The sequence below is a fragment of the Thunnus albacares genome, chromosome 2 (assembly GCF_914725855.1).
Source record: "Thunnus albacares chromosome 2, fThuAlb1.1, whole genome shotgun sequence".
NCBI lineage: Eukaryota > Metazoa > Chordata > Actinopteri > Scombriformes > Scombridae > Thunnus > Thunnus albacares.
This window is the reverse complement of record NC_058107.1, coordinates 38,138,678-38,163,918: the sequence shown is the minus strand read 5'-3', so window position 1 is coordinate 38,163,918 and position 25,241 is coordinate 38,138,678. Positions and strand designations below refer to the sequence as shown.

The 25,241-nt window shown below is 37.0% G+C and overlaps 1 protein-coding gene and 2 long non-coding RNA genes across 3 annotated transcripts in view; 1 reads left to right on the top strand and 2 right to left on the bottom strand.

Moving 5' to 3' along the window:
* Nucleotides 1-796: 796 nt before the first annotated feature.
* Nucleotides 797-25,241, bottom strand: part of LOC122968455 (interaptin-like) — a 36,805-nt gene continuing 12,360 nt past the window's right edge. Inside the window, exons 6-10 of the mRNA XM_044333705.1 lie at nt 7,189-7,836; nt 7,050-7,085; nt 6,902-6,958; nt 3,251-4,438; nt 797-3,133 (exon numbers count right to left, since the gene is read on the bottom strand). Coding sequence (XP_044189640.1) covers nt 1,035-3,133; nt 3,251-4,438; nt 6,902-6,958; nt 7,050-7,085; nt 7,189-7,836 — 4,028 coding nt within the window. The 3' untranslated portion in view covers nt 797-1,034. The remainder of the gene's footprint in view (nt 3,134-3,250; nt 4,439-6,901; nt 6,959-7,049; nt 7,086-7,188; nt 7,837-25,241) is intronic.
* Nucleotides 3,849-24,150, top strand: LOC122969337. Its single transcript, XR_006398991.1, has 3 exons — nt 3,849-3,933; nt 4,419-4,495; nt 23,682-24,150. It is a non-coding gene; the product is annotated as an uncharacterized LOC122969337 (long non-coding RNA).
* On the bottom strand, nt 20,773-21,253 carry LOC122969311. The gene is made up of 2 exons (XR_006398983.1): nt 21,146-21,253; nt 20,773-21,004 (listed from the first exon to the last, which is right to left on the bottom strand). It is a non-coding gene; the product is annotated as an uncharacterized LOC122969311 (long non-coding RNA).

Sequence of the window (25,241 nt, the reverse complement as noted above, 5' to 3'; positions counted from 1 at the left end):
TCATTGTTCCTTCTTATCTTAAAATACTGAACTTAACAAACCAAATCTCTACCATCTACTGCTGATTAGACCAAACTTTACACACAATTAAACAATTAATAACAAAATATATACAGTCAACAAGTTTTTTAATGATTAAAAACCTGATTTATCACAAGACAGACAAAACTGAAATCAACATTTTATCACTTAATGAGTCCAAGTAAAGGATAAAGTTTATCTTTTAGTCTAACTCTGACATATTGGACTAAAAATCAGAAGACAATAAAAGTTTGGTTGTCATTTGTCCCTAAACGCAGCTACTGGCCCCTAAATTCTCACTTTAAACTACAGCTGATACAGAGCTTCACTTCCTCACCGACTGCACCAAACATTCAGAAATAAGAGATCAATTTCTTCACAAAACAGCATCAAATATCAAGAAAAAAATCTTTCATCACACAAATGAGGGTAAACTTCCTACATCATGAGAGAAAGCAGCAAAATAGCTTCTTCTGAAACTGCAGCTCATTGTTCCTTCTTTTCTTAAAATACTCAACAAACAAACCAAATCTCTACCATCGACTGCTGATTAGACCAAACTTTACAAACTGAAACAGAAGATCCTGAATGTTACACATTAAACAACTAATAACAAAATATATACAGTCAACAAGTTTTTTAATTATTAAAATGATGATAGATGAGTCCAAGTAAAGGATAAAGTTTATCGTTATACATATTTGACTAAAATTCAGAAGACTTGCTTGTTATCTTGTCCTAAACGCAGCATTGTTGTTGCCATAGTTACCTGCAGTTTAATGTACCTTGAGTACTTCCAACACGTTGCTATAAGCTGCTGATTTAGAACAACAGAGAAACTGCTGACAGGAGCTGATATATAATCAGAAGTCATTTCTGTGGTCGTGGTTCATTACAATGTAGTCCAACACTAAATATTACAAACCTTTAAGTTATTGAAACTGAATGATTATAGAAAAAGGAAACAGCTGAAACTTCTCTGCTGTTGTGATGTTTACATGAAACCAGTCGACTCATGAAATGCAACAGTCTGATGTGTCGTCTTCCTTCAGAAGTTCTTCTATCAAGTAATTTACTTCTTTTTCATGTATTTTCTGCAGATTTTCCTTTTCACTCTCATTTTTCACTTTCTTTATTTCCTGTTCTTGTGTTTTCAGTAAGACGTTGATTTTCTTCAGGTTTTCAGTCTTTTTGTTCAAACATTTAAACATGTTATAGATTTCACCTTGATGTTTTTCTCTCATTTGTTTTTCAGTGTCGGCTTTTAGTGCCTTTAAAAGGTCAAACTGCTGATCTTTGTCTTTCAGTTGTTTCTCATATTCGTGTATCTGAGCTGTAAGTTCCTTCATCTGTTTCTCTTTGAATTCATTGAACTCTTCAGCTTTCTTTCTGGCTTCATCTTCATGCTTCTTTGTTACATTCTCCAGTTTTTTCTTGTAGTTCTCCTCTAATTCTTTTCTCTCTTTCTCCTCTTGTTCTCTTCTGATTTGATCTTCTTCTTTTCTTTTCTTTTCATATTCTTCTTTTTCTTCCTCATATTCTTCTTGGAGCTTTTTTAATCTTCTCTGTTCTTCCTGTCGTCTCTCTTCATCTTCTTGATTTCGTTTCTCCCACATTTCTTTTTGTTTCTTCTCCCAGGCCTCTCGTTCTTCTCTCATCTCTTCTCTGTTCTGCATCAGCTTTTTATCAAGGTTTTCATTTTCCTCTGATTGTAACTTGATCTTTTTCTCTAATGCTGCAAGTTTTCGTTCCCACTCCTGTCTTTGAATTTCTTCCTCTCTTTTCCTCTTCTTGTCTTCTTCTTCTCTCTTTTCCTGTTCTTTCTTTCTCTCTTCACGTTCTTTCTGAATCTTTTCCTCCTTCTCCTGAAGTTGTTTCTCTCTCAGTTTTCTCTCCTGTTCAATTTCTGCTCTCTGTTGTTCTCCTCTGATTTGATCTTCTTTTCTTTTCTTTTCATATTCTTCTCTTTCTTCCTCATATTCTTCTTGGAGTTTTTTAAATCTTCTCTGTTCCTCCTGTCGTCTCTCTTCATCTTCTCGATATTGTTTAACCCACATTTCTTTTTGTTTCTTCTCCCAGGCCTCTCGTTCTTCTCTCATCTCTTCTCTGCTCTGCATCAGCTTTTTATCAATGATTTCATTTTCCTCTGATTGTAATTTGATCTTTTTCTCTAAAGCTGCACGTTTTTGTTCCCACTCCTGTCTTTGAATCTCTTCCTCTCTTTTCCTCTTCTTGTCTTCTTCTTCTCTCTTTTCCTGTTCTTTCTTTCTCTCTTCACGTTCTTTCTGAATCTTTTCCTCCTTCTCCTGAAGTTGTTTGTCTCTCAGTTTTCTCTCCTGTTCAATTTCTTTTCTCTGTTTTTCTATTCGTCTTTTCATTGCCTCCATTTCTTCTTCATGTTTTCTTTCAAACTCCTCTCTCTCTCTCTTCATCTCTTCTTCCTTCTCCTTCAGGATCTTCTCCACTTCCTTCTTTATTGCTGCCTCGGCCTCTTGCAGTATCTCATTGGAGAAGCAGCTGCCGCCATTTTTCTTCACCATGGAGTCAATCTTGTTTATCAGTTCACTGACTTGTGTGCGGTTTCCTTCATCACAGTTATTAAACACATGGTATCTTCCTCCACAGTCAGCAATCAGCTTCTTAAAGGAATCATCACATTTCTTCTCTATGTAATCGTCAATGGACATCTTCTCACGCTTTAGTTTGTCTCCTCCAGTTAAAAGAATGATGGTGAATTTTTCTGAATTCTTCCCGAAACCTTCCTTGATGAGTTTTAATGTCTCCTTCTCTTCTGGTGTGAATCTGCCAATCTGTAACACCAACAGGAAGACATGTGGTCCTGGAGCCAGAAGACTGATGCATTTCACCATCTCCTCATTAACCTCTTCATGGGACAAAGTGGAGTCAAACAGACCAGGAGTGTTGACCACAACGACAGGACGACCGTCTACTTCACTCTGTGCTTTCTGACGTTTGGTGACTGATGTTTGACTTGATTTGACTTTAAACTCTTTTCTTCCCAGAATGGTGTTTCCTGAAGAGCTCTTTCCACTGCCAGTCTTCCCTATCAGCACAATCCTGAGACTCTCTGAGCTCTGATTCTCATCATCACCTGCAACATCAAAACAACTGAAGTTACTTTAAATGTTCATGTTGCTACAGTTCAGTGCTGTAGACTCAAGACTGTAATACAGGACACAGAAAAAATGTGTGAATTTAAATTACTTACAAGTGATCTTGTTCTTCTTTTTCAGCCTCTCAAGTTCAGCTTGTTGCATGTTGATGTGTTTCTCTTGTTGTACGACTTTATCCATCTGAGCATGTGCAAACATATGTGATGTATAGCAACATGGTTTATTTTTAGATTGTCTCATCTTCTCCACAGTATCCAACATCTCAGAGATCTGCTGCTTGTCCTTGATGTTGAGAACAACATATCTTCCTCCACAGCTCTGAATGAGCTCCTGGATGTCTCTGTTCTTTCCTACAAAGTCAACAACAGCTGGAGCTGTAGGATCTGACTCCACAGTGAACAGAATCATGGTGAAGTCATTGACTGGAGAGCTGAATGTGTTCTGGATGGTCTTTAACTCTCCCTTGTCTTCATCAGTGAGGGGACCCACAGGTAGGACCAGGATGAGGGCATGGACGCCCTCAGGATCACAGAGGGAGATACACCTGAATGATTCCTCCATCACTGCCTCCTGAGGTTTTCCATACAAGGCAGGCAGCTCCACCAGGGAAACCCGACGTCCACACACCTCTCCCTGATGTTTAACACACTCTGATGAGTTGGAGACTGAATGAAGCTCTGTCTGACCTAAAATGGACTTGACTGCTGAAGTCTTCCCTGCTCCTCTCCTCCCACACAGAACCAGGTTTAAAACTGGTTTAATGGTCTCTTCAGTGAAGGTGAGGAAGGTTCCTTTGTTTCGATGAACAATGTTCTCAATCTCCTCCATTAACTGTCTGTGGTCATCTTCAAACATGTTGTAATGTCTTCCTCTGCAGTCTTTAATGAGCTGATTCACATTGAAACTTGTTTCATTCTCCTTGTGTGTGATGATGACCATGGAGTGTTTAAAAGCATCTCGACCAAACAAACTCAGGATGAACTTCAGACTTTGTTTGTCCTTTTCATTAAACTGAGAAGGCTTCACTAACAGCAGCAGAACATTTGGTCCTGGGAAGCAAAGATTTATGCACCTCATCACATCTCCTCTCGCTGTCTGTTCAGACTGACTGAAGATGTCTGGAGTTTTTACCACAGTCAAGGATTTTCCTCTCCACTCTCCACACGTGGCAACACAGAGGGGATTTTTTTGGCTATGAAAGCCTTCTTTCCCAGTAATGAAGTTACCAAGTTTTTTCTTTTTGCCTTCACTTTTCCCCACCAGCACAATCCTCAGTGCAGAGACTGTAAAACAACAAGGAGATAAAACACATTATCACAGTTCAGAGTTGGTGACAACAGGTGAGTCAAACACAGCAGCTACTCAACCATGATGACAAAACAGCCTTACAGACAAATCTGAGATGTAGATCTGGACAAAGGAAGTAAACATGTCACATCTCTGTGGTGTTAAGTCACTTGAAAACACACGTATATCACTGTGATGTATTTCTTGTGCCAATAAATCTGTCCAGGAGATCCTGTAGAACCAATGAACCAAAGTCATCAATTATAGATGGATGTATATATATATATATAAATAGGTCTGTATACTGTATGTTCATATGTTCTTATTGACGTATACATGTGTTTACATGTATGGATACGTACTACAACCTTTGATATTTTATCAAATGTACATGTGTGTTTGACTGACTTAATTTAATATGCTGATATATCTAGAGCATGATAATATTTCACTGACTGCAGTGGTCCAGAGGTGTGTGATAAAAATGCATTCTTTCACGATAAAATGGAACTATAAAATAGTGAAAACAATAAAGTGGAGGCAGAGAGAGTTATAACAGCAGGGAGACAACCTGTGACAGGTACAGTAGCTCCTCTGGTGCTGCTCACTCCTTCAGTGCTGACGAGGAACCCTGATACCCAGCCCTGATAATACACCCCCCAAAAACTCAAACCCAACAAGCTTGATTCAGAGCTGGTAGGAGCAGGATTCCTGTCTGGAATATTCTGTCACTTAGGATGCAACTTATTCAGGCATTTCCTTACTTGACTGTGCCCCTTTTTTCTCCAGATGTGAGCCGTGTAGTTTCTGTTATTATGTTTATAATCATTCAATCAGTTTTCCAAGTTGACTGTCTATTTTAGCATCTGCCTTCCTTCAGTCTACCATCAAAGTGCTGTATATTATGATGAATGTTTAACTTAAAGAAAAAACTGTGATTGTTATTGTTGCTGTGTAATATTTAGGCATATGGTACTTGAAATTGACTTTCAAATGCTACGTGTCCATGCCACATTCATGCCTAGCCTTGTTTATTCATATACTTACTATAAACTCATAACCCCACCAGTAAATAACAGCCCATAAAATCTCTGGCCATCAAAGCCTCTTGATGGGGTTCGAGATGGAGACGTGTAGCCTCCAACATCACAGTCTTGGGGAAATATACTGTACATTTACTCCAAAAGTGAAACCGCTACACCAATGAATGAGGGTATTTTCAGTACTCTCTGTATAACATTGACCTGGTTTCATGATGGTGTGGTGATGTTATGAGCAATGCTGGTGATAAAGACACTCAAAAGGTGCTAATTTAAAATAATGAGGTGCATGGGTTTTACCTCTACCAGACAGACACTGATGTCATGAATCCCATCACAGTAAACAGTTAACAGAACATTATTTGTAAAATATCACTGATATCCATCAGCTTCCAGACAAACTAATATGAATCTATAACTCCTGACAGAAATCTGAGAGGAAACATGTTTAAAAAGGAAATGTCCATAAATAAAATACCATCAAGTATTTAGTTTCTTAAGCTGCTTATTTAACCAGTTTAATCTCTCATATAAAGTAACAACTAGCCTACAGGTGAAATGTGTTATTGATTATGCTTATTATATATTTATGTCATGAAAGCAGCAGGGGATGCATTATATCATTTAGGACTGCAAGTAAACAGAACATTTCTAACAACACAGCTGCTTTATGCAGTGATCAGTCAGCTGTCAGGAGGAGTGAAAGTAAACTAGGATTAAACTCTCTCTAAAACTCTCTTTGGTTTCATTCAAACAACTTCTGTCACCTTTTGAGTTTAAAACTGAGTACAACACTAAGAACGTCTTCAAGGAGAGACTGTGTGAAAGTGTTCACTATTATCCACGTGTATAATTCATCACGTGGAAACTACAAAGACACAAAAGACAGAGTTGTTGGAGATCAGGGAGGCAGTGTGATGAAGCCATGAGGAAGCTCCTGACTGTCCTGCCAGTTTGACCTCTAACTCAGAAAATATTGATTGTTTATATCTTTGTTTCTATAAATGAAAGATGAGAAAATAAAAGCAGTAGAAAAGGAGGGATGCTGCTTGGCTGAACAGAAAGTTACCAAAATAAAGTGATAAAAGCTGTAGAATGTTCAGCTTGTTGAATGTTGTTCTTAGCAAGTTAACCATGCTAGTTCCCACAGTTTATGTTTACAACAAGTAAACATGTAGTAACAAGCTAACATTACACGGCGGTTGAGTTTTACAGCAAACAGATGAACGGTGCATTTTAGGAACGTCCCCAGCTGCAGGACAAGACACAGCTGTTGCACCAACACAAGGAGAGTTTGGATTCAAAAAGATAGTCACAGATAGAATACATCATGTTTTACCACCTTTGAGTGGCAGATCAAATTTCAAAGAAAATATTACAATAATAACTTGTTATTAGGGCTGAATTTAATTGACTTACACTGGTTGACTGTACGTTCATGTGGTGATGGAGTTTGTGATGTACGAGGCATGAACACTGTGAAAAGACAAAACCATCAATTACAGTTCATCAACTTCATCTTATAAATGTCTAACTGCACATGATAATAATTAGTAAGTTTACTCACTGTCATTTTTTGCTGAATCCTCAAGAAGTTTCAGCCCTGTAACAAAATAAATGTAAACCAAAATAAGTTTTAACTTATTGTTTAAACTTAATCAAAGGTCATTTGTATTCATCACAGTAAAAAATGTTCCTGAACGCACCAGCAGTTCTAACAGGATCCAAGTTGACTCCAGATGTTTCCCCTTGTTCCAGGTTTCCATGACTACTTGGTAAAGCAGGTGTTGGTTCCTCAAATATGTCACAGCTCACATGATCTCCATCATTTTCCTTCACAATTTGGTCCATGATCCTTAACAGCTCTGGATGTTCAAGGTTCTGCCAAAACAACTTGGATCCACATTTTCTGATCATGTCTCCTAACTGTGGATGTTTCATATATTTCTCCATGAGACCTGAACTCGGCTCTCTGGGTGTTGATGTTGATATCAATACTAGTGAATGATTAAATGATTGATCACTAAACAGTTCAAGGACTGTTTGTAACCTCTTCTTGTGTTCCTCAGTGAAGTCTTCAGGCTTTAGAACCAGCAGGAACACATGAGGTCCAGGATCAGAGAGACTCACACAGGTTTTTACATATTCTGACAGTTTGTGTTGGGAGATGTCAGGATGCAGCAGATCTGGGGTGTTGATGAGAACTATTTTTTTCTCCTCAATCTGTCCACTGAATCTCAGACAGCAGTCTGGTTCTTCCTCAGTGTTGAACACAGTCGTTCCCAGTATGAAGTTCCCCACTAAACTCCTCTCAGACCAGCTGTTCCCCAGCAGAACAACCCTCAGCTCAGACACTGAAATGAAAAGTGATTTAAATGTTATTATTTTAGTAATATTTTCTATCAGGCTATTAACTATGGGATTTAGTTTTTAAATCTTTTATTTTATGCCCTCCACCTATGAAACACTTAATTCAATTTTAATAAACATCAAAACAATTTATAACAGTTCAGTCTGACTCACTCAGAGGTGGCAGAAATCCAACACTACTTCTTCGCTCCCTGGATGGCACATTATCTGTGACTGCAAAGACACAGAAAAATACAAATAAATTCTTTATTTTATTCACATCTATTCTCTAATGAGTTCAGATATGCAGTGATTATTTCTGTCCTCTGGTCTTGAGGATATTTTCACCCAGATTATATTGTATTAAATGCTTCTTCTACATTAAATTGACCACATAAAACAACGCTTGCATAATTAATTGTGGAGCCTCTGACAAGCATCATCTAGTCACCTTCAAATTTATTAGAAAAAAGATTCATCTGTACAGCTTCAATCTTATGGTTGATTTATGGTTCTCCAAAGATAAACATAAACATCTCCATGAACCTACACAGAGAGGGGCATTATGGGTAACCGTAGGTCAAAGAGAAGCCAATGAACACACCTTCCAAACCTCAACAACAATAAATTCAGCTTTAAGCAAACACTTATGATAAAACAGACAGCAGATGAAGGGCTAGATGTTCTGAGGTTTTGCAAACATTTTTTGGACACAAACACTGTTTAGTTACTGTATCAAACTAATGTACAAGAGTTTCCAGAACAGATATTGTAAGAGTGACTGGTTGTTCACTGCATTGCTTGATTTACATAGATTTAACTAATTTCCAACTGTAAAATTCTCGAACTAGAAATCAATGAAAAAAAATGTAACTGAAAAGTGATGTGAAATTAAATGACCTCATATACCACTGTAGGATCAAGGTCAACCCAGTCTCATGGCAATTTGTGAAATAGTCACAAAATCTAATCTATCTGTACATGGACACAATTTATCCACTTTTTTCGTGACAGTCAGCAGACTTTCAAACTAATGTATTTGAATTGTAAGTAGGTTTCATGCCGCATGTTTTTTTATCCTTGTTTTTATTTCTTTATTCTAATATTACTGATACGTTACCGGAGATGACGCGCTGCATTTGAGTATTTTCCTCACTGTCGATTTTAATATCTTTAACATTTCTCAACACACAACACAAAGGTCTCTTTGATAACTCAACAGTACGGAAGGTCATGGCCATCTGTTTTAATTATTTCACCTTCGATTCTGAGGAATCAAGTTTTTTTTTTTGGTAGTTATCAGAGCTGTTATGTTATTTGTGTTATCATATTTAACTGTTTAATGAGGTTCTTTCAGTAAAAAATGTAGATTTTAGAGTCCTTTGAGACTGACCGACCAGAGTATCAGCTGCCTGAAGTCTTTTCCTCACTGTCACCATGTTAAGGTTTTCTTTTAACGATATCTTTAACGTTTATCAACACAAAAACACAAAAGTGTGATAACAATAACAGTACGATAGGTTAATCAGTCTTAATTATTTCTCCTTTGATTCTGAGAAATAAAGTTTTTTTTCCAGGTTTTGATAGTGGAAGGCTGAGAAAGAGCATTGTGTTGTGGGCGGATGTGGTGATTCAACTACTGTTGTCTGCCATCAGTGGGCTTTATTCCATTTCAAATTGCTGCCGTCTGTTGCAACATGAATCCAAACGCCACTATCTGTGTTAAGAAAAGGTGTTTTATAGCCTGTGATTGTAAAATGTGAACTCATTTAATTTTATATTTCCAGGAATTTGTGACTGAGTGTATTTTTAAATATAAATCATCTTCCTTAAAAAATAGTCTTCCTCAATTGTCTGTTTGTCTGTGTCTGTGTTTGTGTAAATGGGATGAAGACAGGAATTTATATATATATATATTTATAATAATAATAATAATAAAAATGAAATAAACAAAGTAATATTCAAATTAATTTGAAACTTTAAAATCTATTTACAGAATGGAATAGTTATAGTTTTGAAACAGGATTTAAAACTTGAAATGAAATATTGACTGTACAAAGGAATTATGGATTGTGCTATATGGACAAAGAAATGAAGTGTATGAAATATATGAAGGTGACAAGAGTAAAATTAAACATGATATCAAAACCTGACAAAAAAACTTTATTTCTCAGAATTGAAGGAGAAATAATTAAGACTGATGACCTCAACATTAAACTATCGTACTGTTGAGGTATGAAGGACACTTTCGTGTTGATAAATGTTAAAGATATCATTAAAGGAAAACCTTTACAAGATGACAGTGAGGAAAACGCCGCAAGCAGCTGATACTCCGGTCAGCCAATCATATAGCTTCAAATTCATTTCATGCCCGAGACTCTAAAATCTACATTTTTGATTGAAATACCATCATCTACAGTTCCATAAAATAACACAAATAACATAACAGCTCTGATAACTACACAATGCAAAGACAATGATTCAAAAAACACGCAAGTACGTGGTTTCAGCTATAGCAGCGTCCATAGCAACCACCATAGCAACGATAGAAAACCTGCAGTGAAAAACTAAATATCGCATACATTCACTGGATGAATATTATGAAGATAAATTACGCATTTCTCACTAGAAATGTTTTAAAACACATTTTAATGTTGAAATCTTAAATCTTAAAATATTGCATTTTCCCCTGACTATAAAGGAATAGCAGCCATCATGTTTGTTTGAACAGACAGAAACTTGACAGTCACATGTTGTGGACGCAGACCAATAGAAGAGAATACATAAAAACAAATAAACAAAAAAAGACATCTATCTATGTACCAAAAGGTGTATACACATACATACATATATATATATATACACACACATATATATATGTATGTATGTGTATTTACACTGCATTGCCTCAAGAAATCAGCCAATCACAAAGCTTCAAATTCTGTTTACTGTTTATGGCACTACTACTACTACTCATACAGTTCCTGGCAAATTTGATGGTTTAACAATTTTCATATTTCTTACTTTATTCATGATATATAAAATGTTGTTGAAGAATTCTGATTCAGTTTGACTTACAGTCAGGACGCACGAGATCAGGGCTGCTCCTGCTGACCTCCTGGACATTTAAATCATCATCATCTGTAAGAACAAACAGAACAGAAAAAGCCAGATCAATCATCAAACACCTATATATCTAAAATTCCTTTAGACTAATAAATAATGTACTGTACAGGCTCATGGCTAAACAGTAAACAGTGATGGTTGAGGTCTGCTCACCAACCCAAAACCTGTCGGGTTCAGATAAAGTTTGAGTTTCCAGGTTCAGGCTGTGTTGTTGTGTAAACCTTTAGGTTTAGTTCAGGTTCCAGTTTGGTTATTTTCAAAGGTTAATTATTAAGAAATGTCTCTCTTCATCTCTCTGACTGTGACAATCACCTCAGTCCATGAGTGTCATGTGTTGCAGATATAAAATGATCAGAAGGAGAGAGACAACACTGTAGTTGATGTGTTGTTGTGTTAGACTGAACTAAGTGTCAGCAATGAATGTAATAAAGAAAAAATACAGCTTCAGGTCTCAGGTGGGTTTGGCTTGGATCTTAAATTTGGCAAATCAGGTTCAATCATGTTAGGTTTTAAAGTCCTCATTTACACTTCACCACTTCATCAGTCTTGAGAGAGCTATTTGATCTCAAACAAGCTGTTTATCTGCATCTAAGAATCATCAGAGGTGGATAAAATCTGATTGCACGTTCTAGCCAAAAGTTGAAAAGGTGTAAATGCATCTGTCTCTCTAAGGCATGTACGTAAGCTTTACTCCTCCCAACTGTCTGAATGTCATCTTACAGGGTGTCTCCTGTGAGAGAAAAGCAGCTCCACAGATTTCAGTGATTATAGAAGATAATATGGTTTTACAAAAAGCTTAATGAGTTGTTGTAGCATTTATCTATTAACTAACTATTTAATTCTGGAAATTACTTTTGAAGAAGTGGAGTTGTCTTATATTCCAGGATGAGACAATTACATGTTCACAAGATCAGAGAGTATAGAGAGAGTACCGCTGTAACACCAGCTGCTACAGAGTGTTGCATTATGGGTAGTTTGTTTCCTTAACGTTGCTAGGCTAGTGAGAGTTAGTCAGCACTCAAAGTGTTTGGTTAGTTCAGTTTAACCTGCAGGAGTTTCTGAAGGTTCATGTAACAAGTTTTTTAGGAAGTTAATTAATAATGAAAATGAGTTGAAAGTGTTTGTCAGAGTCTTTACTGCAGAAACAGACCACAGACTGAATAATCTGTCAAACAGACAAGAATCACTGCTGTCACAGATGATGAGGAACTCAAACACACTGAAAGATTAACTGTCAACTTTGACCTCTACTAAGAGGCTGACAGGAGAGAGTGTGAGACTGAAACATAAATGTCAGATTTACATTCTGCTTTAATTAAAGTTTTTTACTTTTACAGGAGAAAATGCTTTAAGAAAGAGGATTCTCTTCTCCTGGATTAATAGTATCTCAGTGAACTTTTCCCAACATGATGAGTGTGAAAGTGTGTTTTATCTTGTAAAAGTCTTTTTCCAGAGACAGCTGTTGGACAGATGTGAAGTCATCTTGTAATCAGTCGTCTGATAGTCACAATAATAAGATATATTTATATTTATATCTTTATATATATTTATATCAGGTTTTCCAGGGTTGTTGCTGTTAGATTTGGTTTAAGAGTCAAACATCAACAACTCTGAGTTTACAGACTTTGTTACAACTGAGTAACTCAGAGTCAACGGTCCTGTTCACACCTGGCATTAACATGCGTCTCCACGTGCATCCTGAGTGACCACTTATGATCCGATCTCACTTCCCTGCTCCATATGCAAATAACACGGACATCATTTCTGTTCGTAAAGAACAAATTCCCTAGTTATTAACCAGCGTTCTGTGTGAGAGAGAGAGTTATATGCAGTGATCTCCCTGCAGCTGCGTCTCTCCATTGACAGAAGCTGTGCACATTTACGCACGAGACACAGCAGCATAACTTCACTGATTATTACAATCTCAGACACGCCGACAGCAGCAGCGGTCAGGATCTAATGTTAATAATGTTCTGTGTTCTTCTACACATCCAACAGATCAGCTGTTACACAAACAGTCCAGGTTCATACTGTTTGGAGTAAAGCAGCCGTCCATGTCGAGCAGCAAAACTAAAAACTGTCGTTGTCATCTTGACAGGAAAGAAGAAACTATCCAGCAACGTTTAGCTACTGAAATACTTTTTTAGACAGACAATTGTTGATTTGAAGAGGGAAACAGAGGAACGGGAAGAACAGGAAAAAACGGGAGGTGGATTACATTTTTAATTCACATGAAAAACAAATTAATTTATTTATCCTGTTCTCAGACAAGTTGAACAGTTTTGGACCTGGAGGCAGCGATGCAGTTCCCTGCCTAGTCTGCCGGAAAATAGAGGATGTCAGCTGAGTAGGCGGTCCCTCAATGTGGCCCAGGATGCATTGCGTTTACACTGCTAATAGAATGTGACCATATGCGGCCCAGACCACCTCCGAATGTGGTCTGAATGATCGGACCTCAATCCGTCCTCAATGCGTCACATTAGTATTATGAGCTTGATGTAGTTAAAGTATTGCAGTAAAAGTACATAAGTATTATGAGCTTGATGTAGTTAAAGTATTGCAGTAAAAGTAGTGGTTTGGTCCCTCTGACTGATATATTATTATATATGACATCATTAGATTATTAATAGTGAAGCATCAGTGTTAGAGCAGCATGTTACTGTTGTAGCTGCTGGAGGTGGAGCTAGTTTACACTACTTTATATACAGTTAGCTAGTTTAGTCCAGTGGTTCCCAACCTAGGGGTCGGGCCCCTCCAAAGGGTCAGCAGATAAATCTGAGGGGTGGTGAGATGATTAATGGGAGAGGAAAGAAGAAAAAACAAAGTTCTGATACACAAATCTGTTTTCAGTTTTTGGACTTTTTCTCTAATCTTTGATTTTTGCTGAAATATTGGATCATTTGAACATTTATTGAAATGAAAGCATGTGAGAAGTTTAGAGGGAAAAATCACTATTTGGTGGAGCTGTTAACAACTCATAGACATGTGAAATGTGACCCCGACTACACACTGCTTTTTGTAAGACGTCAAAAGACAAAAAGGTTGGAAACCACTGGTTTCATCTTTAACAATGTGTTGTATTTTAAAAGCTTGTTATATTATCCATTGTGTCAAATCTTCATCTGAAAAGTAACTAAAGCTGTCAAATAAATGTAGTGGAGTAGAAAGTACAATATTTCCCTCTGAAATGTAGAAAGTAGCATCACATGGAAATACTCAAGTAAAGTACAAGTACCTCAAAGCTGTACTTCAGTACAGTACTTGAGTAAATGTACTTAGTTACTTTCCATCACTGGGACTAATAAAGTCTGACTGAACTCACCAGATCCTTCAGTCGCCATAATCTACTCTGCTGGAAACATCAGAGACTGATTCAGCTGGAGGGGAGAGAAGAAGAAATAAAGCTCATTAAAGTGTTGAGGTGACATGAAGACGTGTGTCTGAGGACAAACATGTGGATACTTACTGGTGTCAGAGTTTGTGCTCTGTGTTCTCTTTGAGGAGTTCTGCTGAAGAAACGTAACAACATCACAATCATCTTGAGACGAGAATAAAAACATCAAGATACAGTTTGGGAAAGATGAGGTCATAATTAAACAAACCAGAGATTAAAACTGTGATGTTTGACAGTTTGAAGGATTTTATTTTCTTGCTCTTTAAAACACGAGAATGAAATCAAAATATATATGAATATGTATTGAATATTTAAATAACATAAAGAGCAACAAATTGTTTTTCACTCTTTAGCCAGTAAATATTTTACTGTGTATGTAATTTATTTATTTATGTATTTATTGGGACCATATACAGCGTTAAACATACATGTTACCATTTCATGTACTGTAGAGTAGTTTATAGCTCATTTATATATTCTAATATATGTCTTTCTGTCTTTGTGAGGACGTTTTGTTGGTCACTGTTTCAAAGAACAAAGAACAAAAGGTTCAAATGGTTAAAACTCAGTTTTAGTTTAGATTAGAGTTGGGTTTAGCTTCAGTTTAGGTTTGGACATTTAGTTGTTCTGGTTAAAGTTTGTTAGAGATCAGAGAATAAATGATGTTAATGAGTGTCCTGACAACTGTAGTGTGTGTGTGTGTGTGTGTTCCTAAAATAAAGGGTTTAATATAAAACATGTTTAATTCTGATGAAGCTGAACTCGGGAAAGACTTTAGATTCCTTTTAAAAGTGATCGATCTAAATGTCCGTAAATGAAACTTTAATGAGTTTTTTTTTAACCTGATTCTGTTTTAGACTCTGAAATGGCGGAATTACCGCCGACTGACACGATGCTCTGACTGCACTTCAAGCAAAAACAGGAAACCTTTTTCAAGCTCGTCTGTCCGTCAGTGTAGCGACTACTGGCAACAACGTAAAAGTCGCTGAGAGGCTGAGGTTGGGCCTTGTTTGCCGTTTGTCCGACACGCTACCAAAAAGATTCGCTGAGATCAAAACTGTAGGTTTAATAACTTTTATTGATGAAAGTGATCAACTTATTATAACTTGCACAAAATATAGGCTACTCAAAATAATCACAGCGATCAGGTGTAAAACAGCGGTCAACAAAAAATACGACGACCCACTCACCCTCTGTCTCTTACCAGCTGGCATGCAGGTGAACAGGTGCTTAAATTAACTATAGGATACCACCGCCCATATCCATGTGACCTGATTATCAATCCCCGTGATTGTGCAATAATAAACAAACCAAAATAACCCAAAATATAAAACAAAAGAATTACTACTTTGCAATTCATTCAAACTTGAAATTAATCCATTCATGGCTCCTACAGTCAGTTTAAAGTTAGTGAACAGAAAACTTTGCAGCTCAGTTAATGATTAACTGTGATAAATTACTACAACAGTAAAATGATCTGAACAGAAACTCACCTGATGATGTTGAATTTTCAGTCATTGATGTCAGTTTGTGTCTTTTCTGCTTTTCTCTCCTCGGTGAAATTCTTGCTGCGACATCAGTCAAGAATCGAAAGAGCAATTCAGTTCAAGACTTCCTGCAGATTTCACATGGTAAACATTAACCAGACGCGCCAGATTCATTACAGAAGTGCAGGGGCCAAAAAGTTTCTGTTTCTCCACATGAACACACTGATGAACATGGCTGCAGCTTGTTAACTTTCCAGAGTTGCGAATATTACCGCTGTGCAGTGTTTTTCTGATCAACCTTTGAATGCAATAATCTGTTACTCCGATCTGCTGCTGGATTATATTTCACTTTAAATAACACGCCCACACCAAATTACAAACAACTCCAGCATTTAAACCTAGAATCTGTGTGTAACAGCTGACCTCTTTATATAAAGTCAATGGTGTAGATGTATCGCAGAACACAGAAGATTAATTAATTGTATTAGGCACGGATCTAATATGAATGTAATGCTTTCCATCAACAGGCACAGATCAAGCAAAGGTATTGAAGTCAATACCTCCTCTCTCTTATCTAAGTTGCAGGTCCTGAGTATGTTATTCATACACAGACTGATGTTTGATGTGTGAATCATTAAGCCTAGTTTATTCCTAGTATGGGTAATAGGCCTATGTCATAAAATTCAGTATTGATGTTAACTGAAAGCTTAAACAACTCCCACTCGCTTTCTTCTTGATCACTAACCTCCATCAGACCTGCTCCTTCAGCCCTGTCGGTCTCCTCCATCTTCCTCTTCTCCCTCTCCTCGCCTGTTTTTAGTAACACGTTATTCTATTAAACTCAGATTTACAAGAACTCAAGGCTTACTGAGTGATCAACCAGTTTAAATTTGTATTTGTCTGAACTGGCAAAATCTTCTCACCTGACTGGCCTTCAGCAGAGCTGCTGTCTCATTTAAAGAAATGTCATATTTCCATCTACAGGTTGAGGAAATGAGGGATATAAAATTGCGATGATCAACACAATATTACCTTTTCACTGACATTACTGATCATAAACAATAATCTATGCCTACTGATATGATTGTATCGAAATATTTAAGAGGCATATACAAGGAAAGTATGTAAAGAGCTGTCAATAACATTATTAATATCTCTTTTGCTGGTTCACACTTTGGCTAGCTGGCTCATCAGCTAGTTACAGTGGAAATCGCTTATAGTGATCACGATTGTATGGGTCAAATTAATCACTGTAAGTGGATGATTATTATAATCGATTTTTTTTCTTTTTCTTTATTCTCATGCAGATTACCCTCTAATTTACATCTGTATATTTATTACATGAATAAAAAAGTAATGAAATGGCAGCATTGCTATTTACTGTAGCTGTTTCAAAATACAGCACAGCTGTTTTGCTGCTGACGCCTTCCTGACTCATTGTAAGATGAGAGAGAGAGAGAGAGAGAGAGAGAGAGAGAGAAGCAGTGGTCTACCGAGCTAGAGAGTGGATGAGGACAGCGAGCAGTGGTAGCCTAAAAGCCAGTGAATGAGAGGAAGAAAACATTATTTTCTGATTGTTTCACAGTGGTTACAAATAAACACACCCACACCCCGCACCTCCGCACCCCTGATAATGGTGCTGTAGCTGCTAATTACAATATCATATGTGTATCATGGGAGTAAGGTAAAAAATAAAAATACTTACTGTAATTTTATTTTTTTCCTCCATGTTTTCATGTATGAAAAACCCCAAAATGAACACTGTAAATGGACTATTGATTACTATAAGCAAATTATTTAAACAGCATTTGTATAGGACTGATTCTGTCCTGAGCTTTTTGATCCATATAAGCGGTTTTCACTGTATAATGTTAGTGTTATATAGCCTATCCTCTTGTCTTTTCCTCACTTAAACCTAAAGTTAGCGAATGTTAAACAAGAAAAAAATGGGTAACAACTTGATAGCTCACTACATTGACCATCATTTGCCACAAATTCATATTGGAGCTTGGTATCTTCACTCTGTAACCACTAACTATTTCACTCTGTATATTATGTTCATCTTGGTAAAGTTTTGGCCAACATCTTGTCACAACTTCAGTAGTTTCTGACTACCGTTACAGTCTCTACTGTGGGCTCTGAGTGAGCAGCAGAGCCAATGGAAACGCTGGATTAGAGCAGCAGCAGCCTCTCCCAGGTCCTAGAGCCTGGCCGTCTAGTGGATTTGGAGACACAATGGCACCATTTGATCGACTTTAATTAAAAAAAAAAAGAGAAACTATTGATGATTTAAACTAATAATATACATTTATTTTAGGGGGGCTAAAGCCCTCCTACAATAGGCCTAGCAACACCCCTGGATATGACCATAATAAGCTTATTTTGATCAGTCTGGAGCTTGTTTTGAAGAGTTGTGGAGAGCTGCTGCACCAGCAGGTGGCATCATCATCTTCGTCATCATTATCATCATCATCATCAAAGAGACACTGAACCAAAGCACAGCCAGAGGTTTTAATGTTCCACCATCTAGCAGAGCTGCTTTCCTGGCTGAGAATTTAGTCTTTTGGTAAATGTTAGTTTTAGTGCCATGGTGTCCCCTCAGAGCTGATGATCTAGAATACAACCTAAATCATTGACAGCAGTTGTTGCTGCTGTTACTGTCTGCTCTGCTTTAACTGGAAGTTCTGGATGTTTTCTTAGTTTGACTCCAGATCCAAAAAGAAAGAGAAAGTTTATTATCAGAGAGCCAAACAGCAATATTCTCCACTTCTGCACTCAACATATTTTCTACAGTGATTTGATCTTTATGAGATTGTTAAAACAATGACTGTCAGACTTATTAAATCTGACACAAACTGCTGATAATAAATATAATGTGACTCTTTATAATTTACTGCACTGACTGTAATAACAGAAAACAATATGATGAGTCTGAAAGTTCATTCTTGTTCTTGGAAACAAAAGCTGACAAAATCTCAACACAAGGTCTATTTAGTAGCTGTCCTGGAGCTTTTGACCATATCACACTATCTTCATCAACAGATGGAGTTAGTCCAGTTTTCATATAATTGATGTTCAAATGTTCATTATTCTGAGCAGTTGAAGAACTTCTTCACCTTGTTGTGAGTCAGATTTGTTTTATCAACTGCTGGTTCCAGTTTACAGAAAGAAGAAAGGTTTAATTTCACCTTTTAAACCAACATAGATGAGAAGTAATTAAAGGACAAGTTCACAGTTTTCCAAGTCATTCTTAAAACAACAGTCAGGAGCCCAAATGAACATTAAAGCTGTTTTTCTTGCTGTAATCATTCCTCCTGTTCATACTGACCATTAGAAGATCCCTTCATAATGACCTTACAATGGAAGTGATGGGGGACAAAATCCACAGTCCTCCTTCTGTGCAAAAATGTATTTCAAAGTTTATCTGAAGCTAATATGAAGCTTCAGCATCCAAATGAGTCAAATCAAGTAGATATCTTTCAACGTTACAGTCTTTTTAGTGCCAAAGTTCCTCTTTTTGTTACTATACTTCCACCTGCAGCTCAACAGGGAAACACTGTCCAAGGAAACACAAAGAGGGAATTTGATGCTAAAAAGACTGTAAATGTGTCAGATATCCACTTGATATGACTAACTCAGACTGCTAAAGCTGAATATAAGCTTCACACAGACTTTTAAATGACTGTGTGGACACAATGTGTCAGAGTCTGCTCTCCCCCTCACCTGTTGCTGTGGGAATCATCCAATCATTCAGTCTCACTCTCTGCTCTGCCACACCCCTCATTAGTTCAACCACCTTCACCTGGCGCTCCCACCTGCTCATCATCTGCAATCAAGCCAGTATATAAGCTGCCTCGGCCCACTACCTCCTTGTCAGATTGTCTACGCTACTATGCTAAGTCATCGTGCTTTCTTCACTGGACTGGTGTCTGATCAGCTTGTCTTCGACCATCGCTCCTCGTCTCTGCCCCGGTAAACCCACCAGCCTTCTGTCCCTGACTCTGAGTTCTGCCTGCCTGTTCCCTGGTCTTTGTCTGCTGTGGGAGTGGAAGATCGGGGTTCAATTTCCGGTGGAGTCATACTCATTAGAACTGTGTTTCTCCGACCGTGCTAATATTGCCTTGACATCGTGTGAAATAAAGACTGCAAAGTTTATACCAGTGTCATTTGTGCTGCTATTGGGTCCATCCTATACCCGTTACACACTGTGGATTTTGGCCTCCAACACTTACATTGAAAGCACATTTGAAGGATCTTCTAATATCCAGTATGAACAGGAGGAATGATTACAGCGAGGAAAACCTCTTTCACTGTTCATATGAACACCTGACTGCTAGTTCAACACACTGGAAACATTGTGAACTCGTCCTTTTAAGTCTTTGAATCATATAAAAACTGTGAGAACAAACTATATAAAAACTCAGGAAAACTGCATCAGCAGGTCAGTGGACAGCAGTAAACCTCAGCAGCACTGACTCAAAGACATTTATGATATTTACTCAAAGACATTATTTATCTGGTCTGTGTGAAAATGTCAGTTGGTATAAAATAATTCAGACCAAATGTGGCTGGTCAGCATCAGTCATTTAGTCCTGAGCTGAACCGTTATTGTAGGAATGACATTTCCACCTGAGGTTCACACCACAAATGTGTGTTTTAAGTGTTTTCTTTACATAAAGTTCCCTGTTTTAACTGAACAATATAATGTGTTGCAGATACTAAAACTTTATTCATCTTTCTGCAATAATTAACAAAGACACCAAAGATCAAATACAGACAAGTTGATCTGAGATTAATATCAATTATGTCTTAAATCGATGTATTAAGTTATAAAACATCTGTGTTCATTTATCTGATGAGCAGTTTAAATGATATTCATGCTTGTTCAATATTTGAATGAATATTTGAATTGAATGAATGAATGAATTAGATGCTGCAGAGAAAAAAACGTTTTAATAATGTAAACATTTAATTTCACTGATATACAAACATCATGTTCTTCATATTCAAAAGAAAACAAAAATAACATAATTTCTAACAAACCAGCACAAAAGGAAAAAAAACAACACAGCATAAAGATCGTCTGCAGATTGAAAAGGTTTAGTCTGAAACTGCAGCTCATTGTTCCTTCTTATCTTAAAATACTGAACTTAACAAACCAAATCTCTACCATCTACTGCTGATTAGACCAAACTTTACACACAATTAAACAATTAATAACAAAATATATACAGTCAACAAGTTTTTTAATGATTAAAAACCTGATTTATCACCAGACAGACAAAACTGAAATCAACATTTTATCACTTAATATGTCCAAGTAAAGGATAAAGTTTATCTTTTAGTCTAACTCTGACATATTGGACTAAAAATCAGAAGACAATAAAAGTTTGGTTGTCATTTGTCCCTAAACGCAGCTACAGGCCCCTAAATCCTCACTTTAAACTACAGCTGATACAGAGCTTCACTTCCTCACCGACTGCACCAAACATTCAGAAATAAGAGATCAATTTCTTCACAAAACAGCATCAAATATCAAGGAAAAAATCTTTCATCACACAAATGAGGGTAAACTTCCTACATCATGAGAGAAAGCAGCAAAATAGCTTCTTCTGAAACTGCAGTTCATTGTTCCTTCTTTTCTTAAAATACTCAACAAACAAACCAAATCTCTACCATCTACTGCTGATTAGACCAAACTTTACAAACTGAAACAGAAGATCCTGAATGTTACACATCAAACAACTAATAACAAAATATATACAGTCAACAAGTTTTTTAATTATTAAAATGATGATAGATGAGTCCAAGTAAAGGATAAAGTTTATCTTTATACATATTTGACTAAAATTCAGAAGACTTGCTTGTTATCTTGTCCTAAACGCAGCATTGTTGTTGCCATGGTTACCTGCAGTTTAATGTACCTTGAGTACTTCCAACACGTTGCTATAAGCTGCTGATTTAGAACAACAGAGAAACTGCTGACAGGAGCTGATATATAATCAGAAGTCATTTCTGTGGTCGTGGTTCATTACAATGTAGTCCAACACTAAATATTACAAACCTTTAAGTTATTGAAACTGAATGATTATAGAAAAAGGAAACAGCTGAAACTTCTCTGCTGTTGTGACGTTTACATGAAACCAGTCGACTCATAAAATGCAACAGGCTGATGTGTCGTCTTCCTTCAGAAGTTCTTCTATCAAGTAATTTACTTCTTTTTCATGTATTTTCTGCAGATTTTCCTTTTCACTCTCATTTTTCACTTTCTTTATTTCCTGTTCTTGTGTTTTCAGTAAGATGTTGATTTTCTTCAGGTTTTTACTCTTTTTGGTCAAACATTTAAATATGTTATAGATTTCACCTTGATGTTTTTCTCTCATTTGTTTTTCAGTGTCGGCTTTTAGTGCCTTTAACAGGTCAAACTGCTGATCTTTGTCTGTCAGTTGTTTCTCATATTCTTGTATCTGAGCTGTAAGTTCCTTCATCTGTTTCTCTTTGAGTTCATTGAACTCTTCAGCTTTCTCTCTGGCTTCATCTTCATGCTTCTTTGTTACATTCTCCAGTTTTTTCTCATATTTCTCCTCTAATTCTTTTCTCTCTTTCTCCTCTTGTTCTCTGATTTGATCTTCTTCTTTTCTTTTCTTTTCATATTCTTCTCTTTCTTCCTCATATTCTTTTTGTAGTTTTTTTAATCTTCTCTGTTCTTCCTGTCGTCTCTCTTCATCTTCTCGATATCGTTTCTCCCACATTTCTTTTTGTTTCTTCTCCCAGGCCTCTCATTCTTCTCTCATCTCTTCTTTGTTCTGCATCAGCTCTTTATCAATGACTTGTTTTTCCTCTGATTCTAACTTGATCTTTTCCTCCAAAGCTGCACGTTTTTGTTCCCACTCCTGTCTTTGAATTTCTTCCTCTCTTTTCCTCTTCTTGTCTTCTTTTTCTCTCTTTTCCCGTTCTTTCTTTCTCTCTTCACGTTCTTTCTGAATCTTTTCCTCCTTCTCCTGAAGTTGTTTGTCTCTCAGTTTTCTCTCCTGTTCAATTTCTGTTCTCTGTTTTTCTATTCATCTTTTCATTGCCTCCATTTCTTCTTCATGTTTTCTTTCAAGTTCCTCTCTCTCTCTCTTCATCTCTTCTTCCTTCTCCTTCAGGATCTTCTCCACTTCCTTCTTTATTGATGCCTCGGCCTCTTGCAGCATCTCATTGGTGTAGCAGCTGCCGCCATTTTTCTTCACCATGGAGTCAATCTTGTTTATCAGTTCACTGACTTGTGTGCGGTTTTCTTCATCATAGTTATTAAACACATGGTATCTTCCTCCACAGTCAGCAATCAGCTTCTTAAAGGAATCATCACATTTCTTCTCTATGTAATCTTCAATGGACAGGTTCTCATCCTTCAGTGTGTCTCCTCCAGTTAAAAGAATGATGGTGAAATTTTCTGAATTCTTCCCAAAGACTTTCTTGATGAGTTTTAATGTCTCCTCTTTTTGTGTGAATCTGTCAATCTGTAACACCAACAGGAAGACATGTGGTCCTGGAGCCAGAAGACTGAAGCATTTCACCATCTGATTATTAACCTCTTTATGTGACAAGTTGGAGTCAAACAGACCAGGAGTGTCGACCACAACAACAGGACGACCGTCTACTTCACTCTGTGCTTTCTGACAACGTTTGGTGACTGATATTTGGCTTGATCCAGCTTTAAACTCTTTTCTTCCCAGAATGATGTTTCCTGAAGAGCTCTTTCCGTGGCCAGTCTTCCCCAGCAGCACAATCCTCAGTGCAGAGACTGTAAAACAACAAGGAGATAAAACACATTATCACAGTTCAGAGTTGGTGACAACAGGTGAGTCAAATTCAGCCACTAGAACACAGCAGGTACTCAACCATGATGACAAAACAGCCTTACAGACAAATCTGAGAGGTAGATCTGGACAAAGGAAGTAAACAAGTCACATCTCTGTGGTGTTAAGTCACTTGAAAACACACGTATATCACTGTGATGTATTTCTTGTGCCAAGAAATCTGTCCAGGAGATCCTGTAGAACCAATGAACCAAAGTCATCAATTATAGATGGATGTATATATATATATATATATATAAATAGGTCTGTATACTGTATGTTCATATGTTCTTATTGATGTTTACATGTGTGGATACATATATATATATGCATATAATGTGAGTAGTAGCTGTTCTTTTATAATATACAGAAACCTACGTGATATAAAGTCACTACTATATTTTATCAAATGTACAGGTGTGTCTGTCTCTGCCTTTGCTACACTGACTTAATTTAATATGCTGTTATATCTGGTGCATGATAATATTTCAGTGACTGCAGTTGTCCAGGGGTGTGTGATGAAAACACATTCTTTCAACATAAAACGAGCTTGTCAAAGGAACCAGAAAACAGTGAAAACAACAAAGTGGAGGCAGAGAGAGTTACAAGAGCAGGGAGACGACAGGTACAGTAGCTCCTCTGCTGCTTACTCCTGCAGTGCTGAGGAGGAACCCTGGTACCCTGATAACACATCCCCCGAAAAACTCAAACTCAAACCCAACGCGCTTGATTCAGAGCTGGTAGGAGCAGGACTGTCTGGAATATTCTGTCACTTAGGATACAACTTTTCGCAGCCATTTCCTGTGCTACCTGGCTGTGCTCCTTTTTTCTACAGATGTGAGCCGTGTAGTTTCTGTTATTCTATTCATAATTATTTAGTCAGTTTTCCGAGTTTTCCAAAGTTGACTATTTTTGTCTATTTAAGCATCTGCCTTCCTTCTGTCCATGTTATTATATTTTGATCATCTTCATTCAGTGAATGTATATGATGTTTAGTTTGTCAGTTATTAGATATATAAGATATAAAATGAAGCTTTTTGTTTGTTTGTTTTTTCTTCTTAGTGGAAATAGTGAGTCACATTCAGAGATTATAATACTGCTGACAATCTAGTACATGACTACAGGCATGGGTTAGGGCTGAAAAGACCAAACTGTTCTCATGTATAGATTACTATTCATTATTCATTATTTTCTTTACATTTCAATATACAGTTCAATATTATGTATGGCTTTAGCTGGCGTAGTAACGGCCGCTGAGGATCATGGGTAGGCTAATGTAGCCGCTTCCACTCTCGTCCAAAACTGACAAAAAAACCTTGATTCCTCAGAATCGAAGGTGAAATAATTAAAACAGATAGCAATAACCTTTCCTACTGTTGAGTTATCAAGGAGACCTTTGTGTTTTGTGTTGAGAAATGTTAAAGATATTAAAATCGACAGTGAGGAAAGTACGCAAACGCAGCGCGTCATCTCCGGTAACCTCTCAGATAATATTAGAATAAAGAAATAAAAACAAGAATAAAATATTGTGTTTAAATGTTGAGTGATGTAGCGGTTATGCT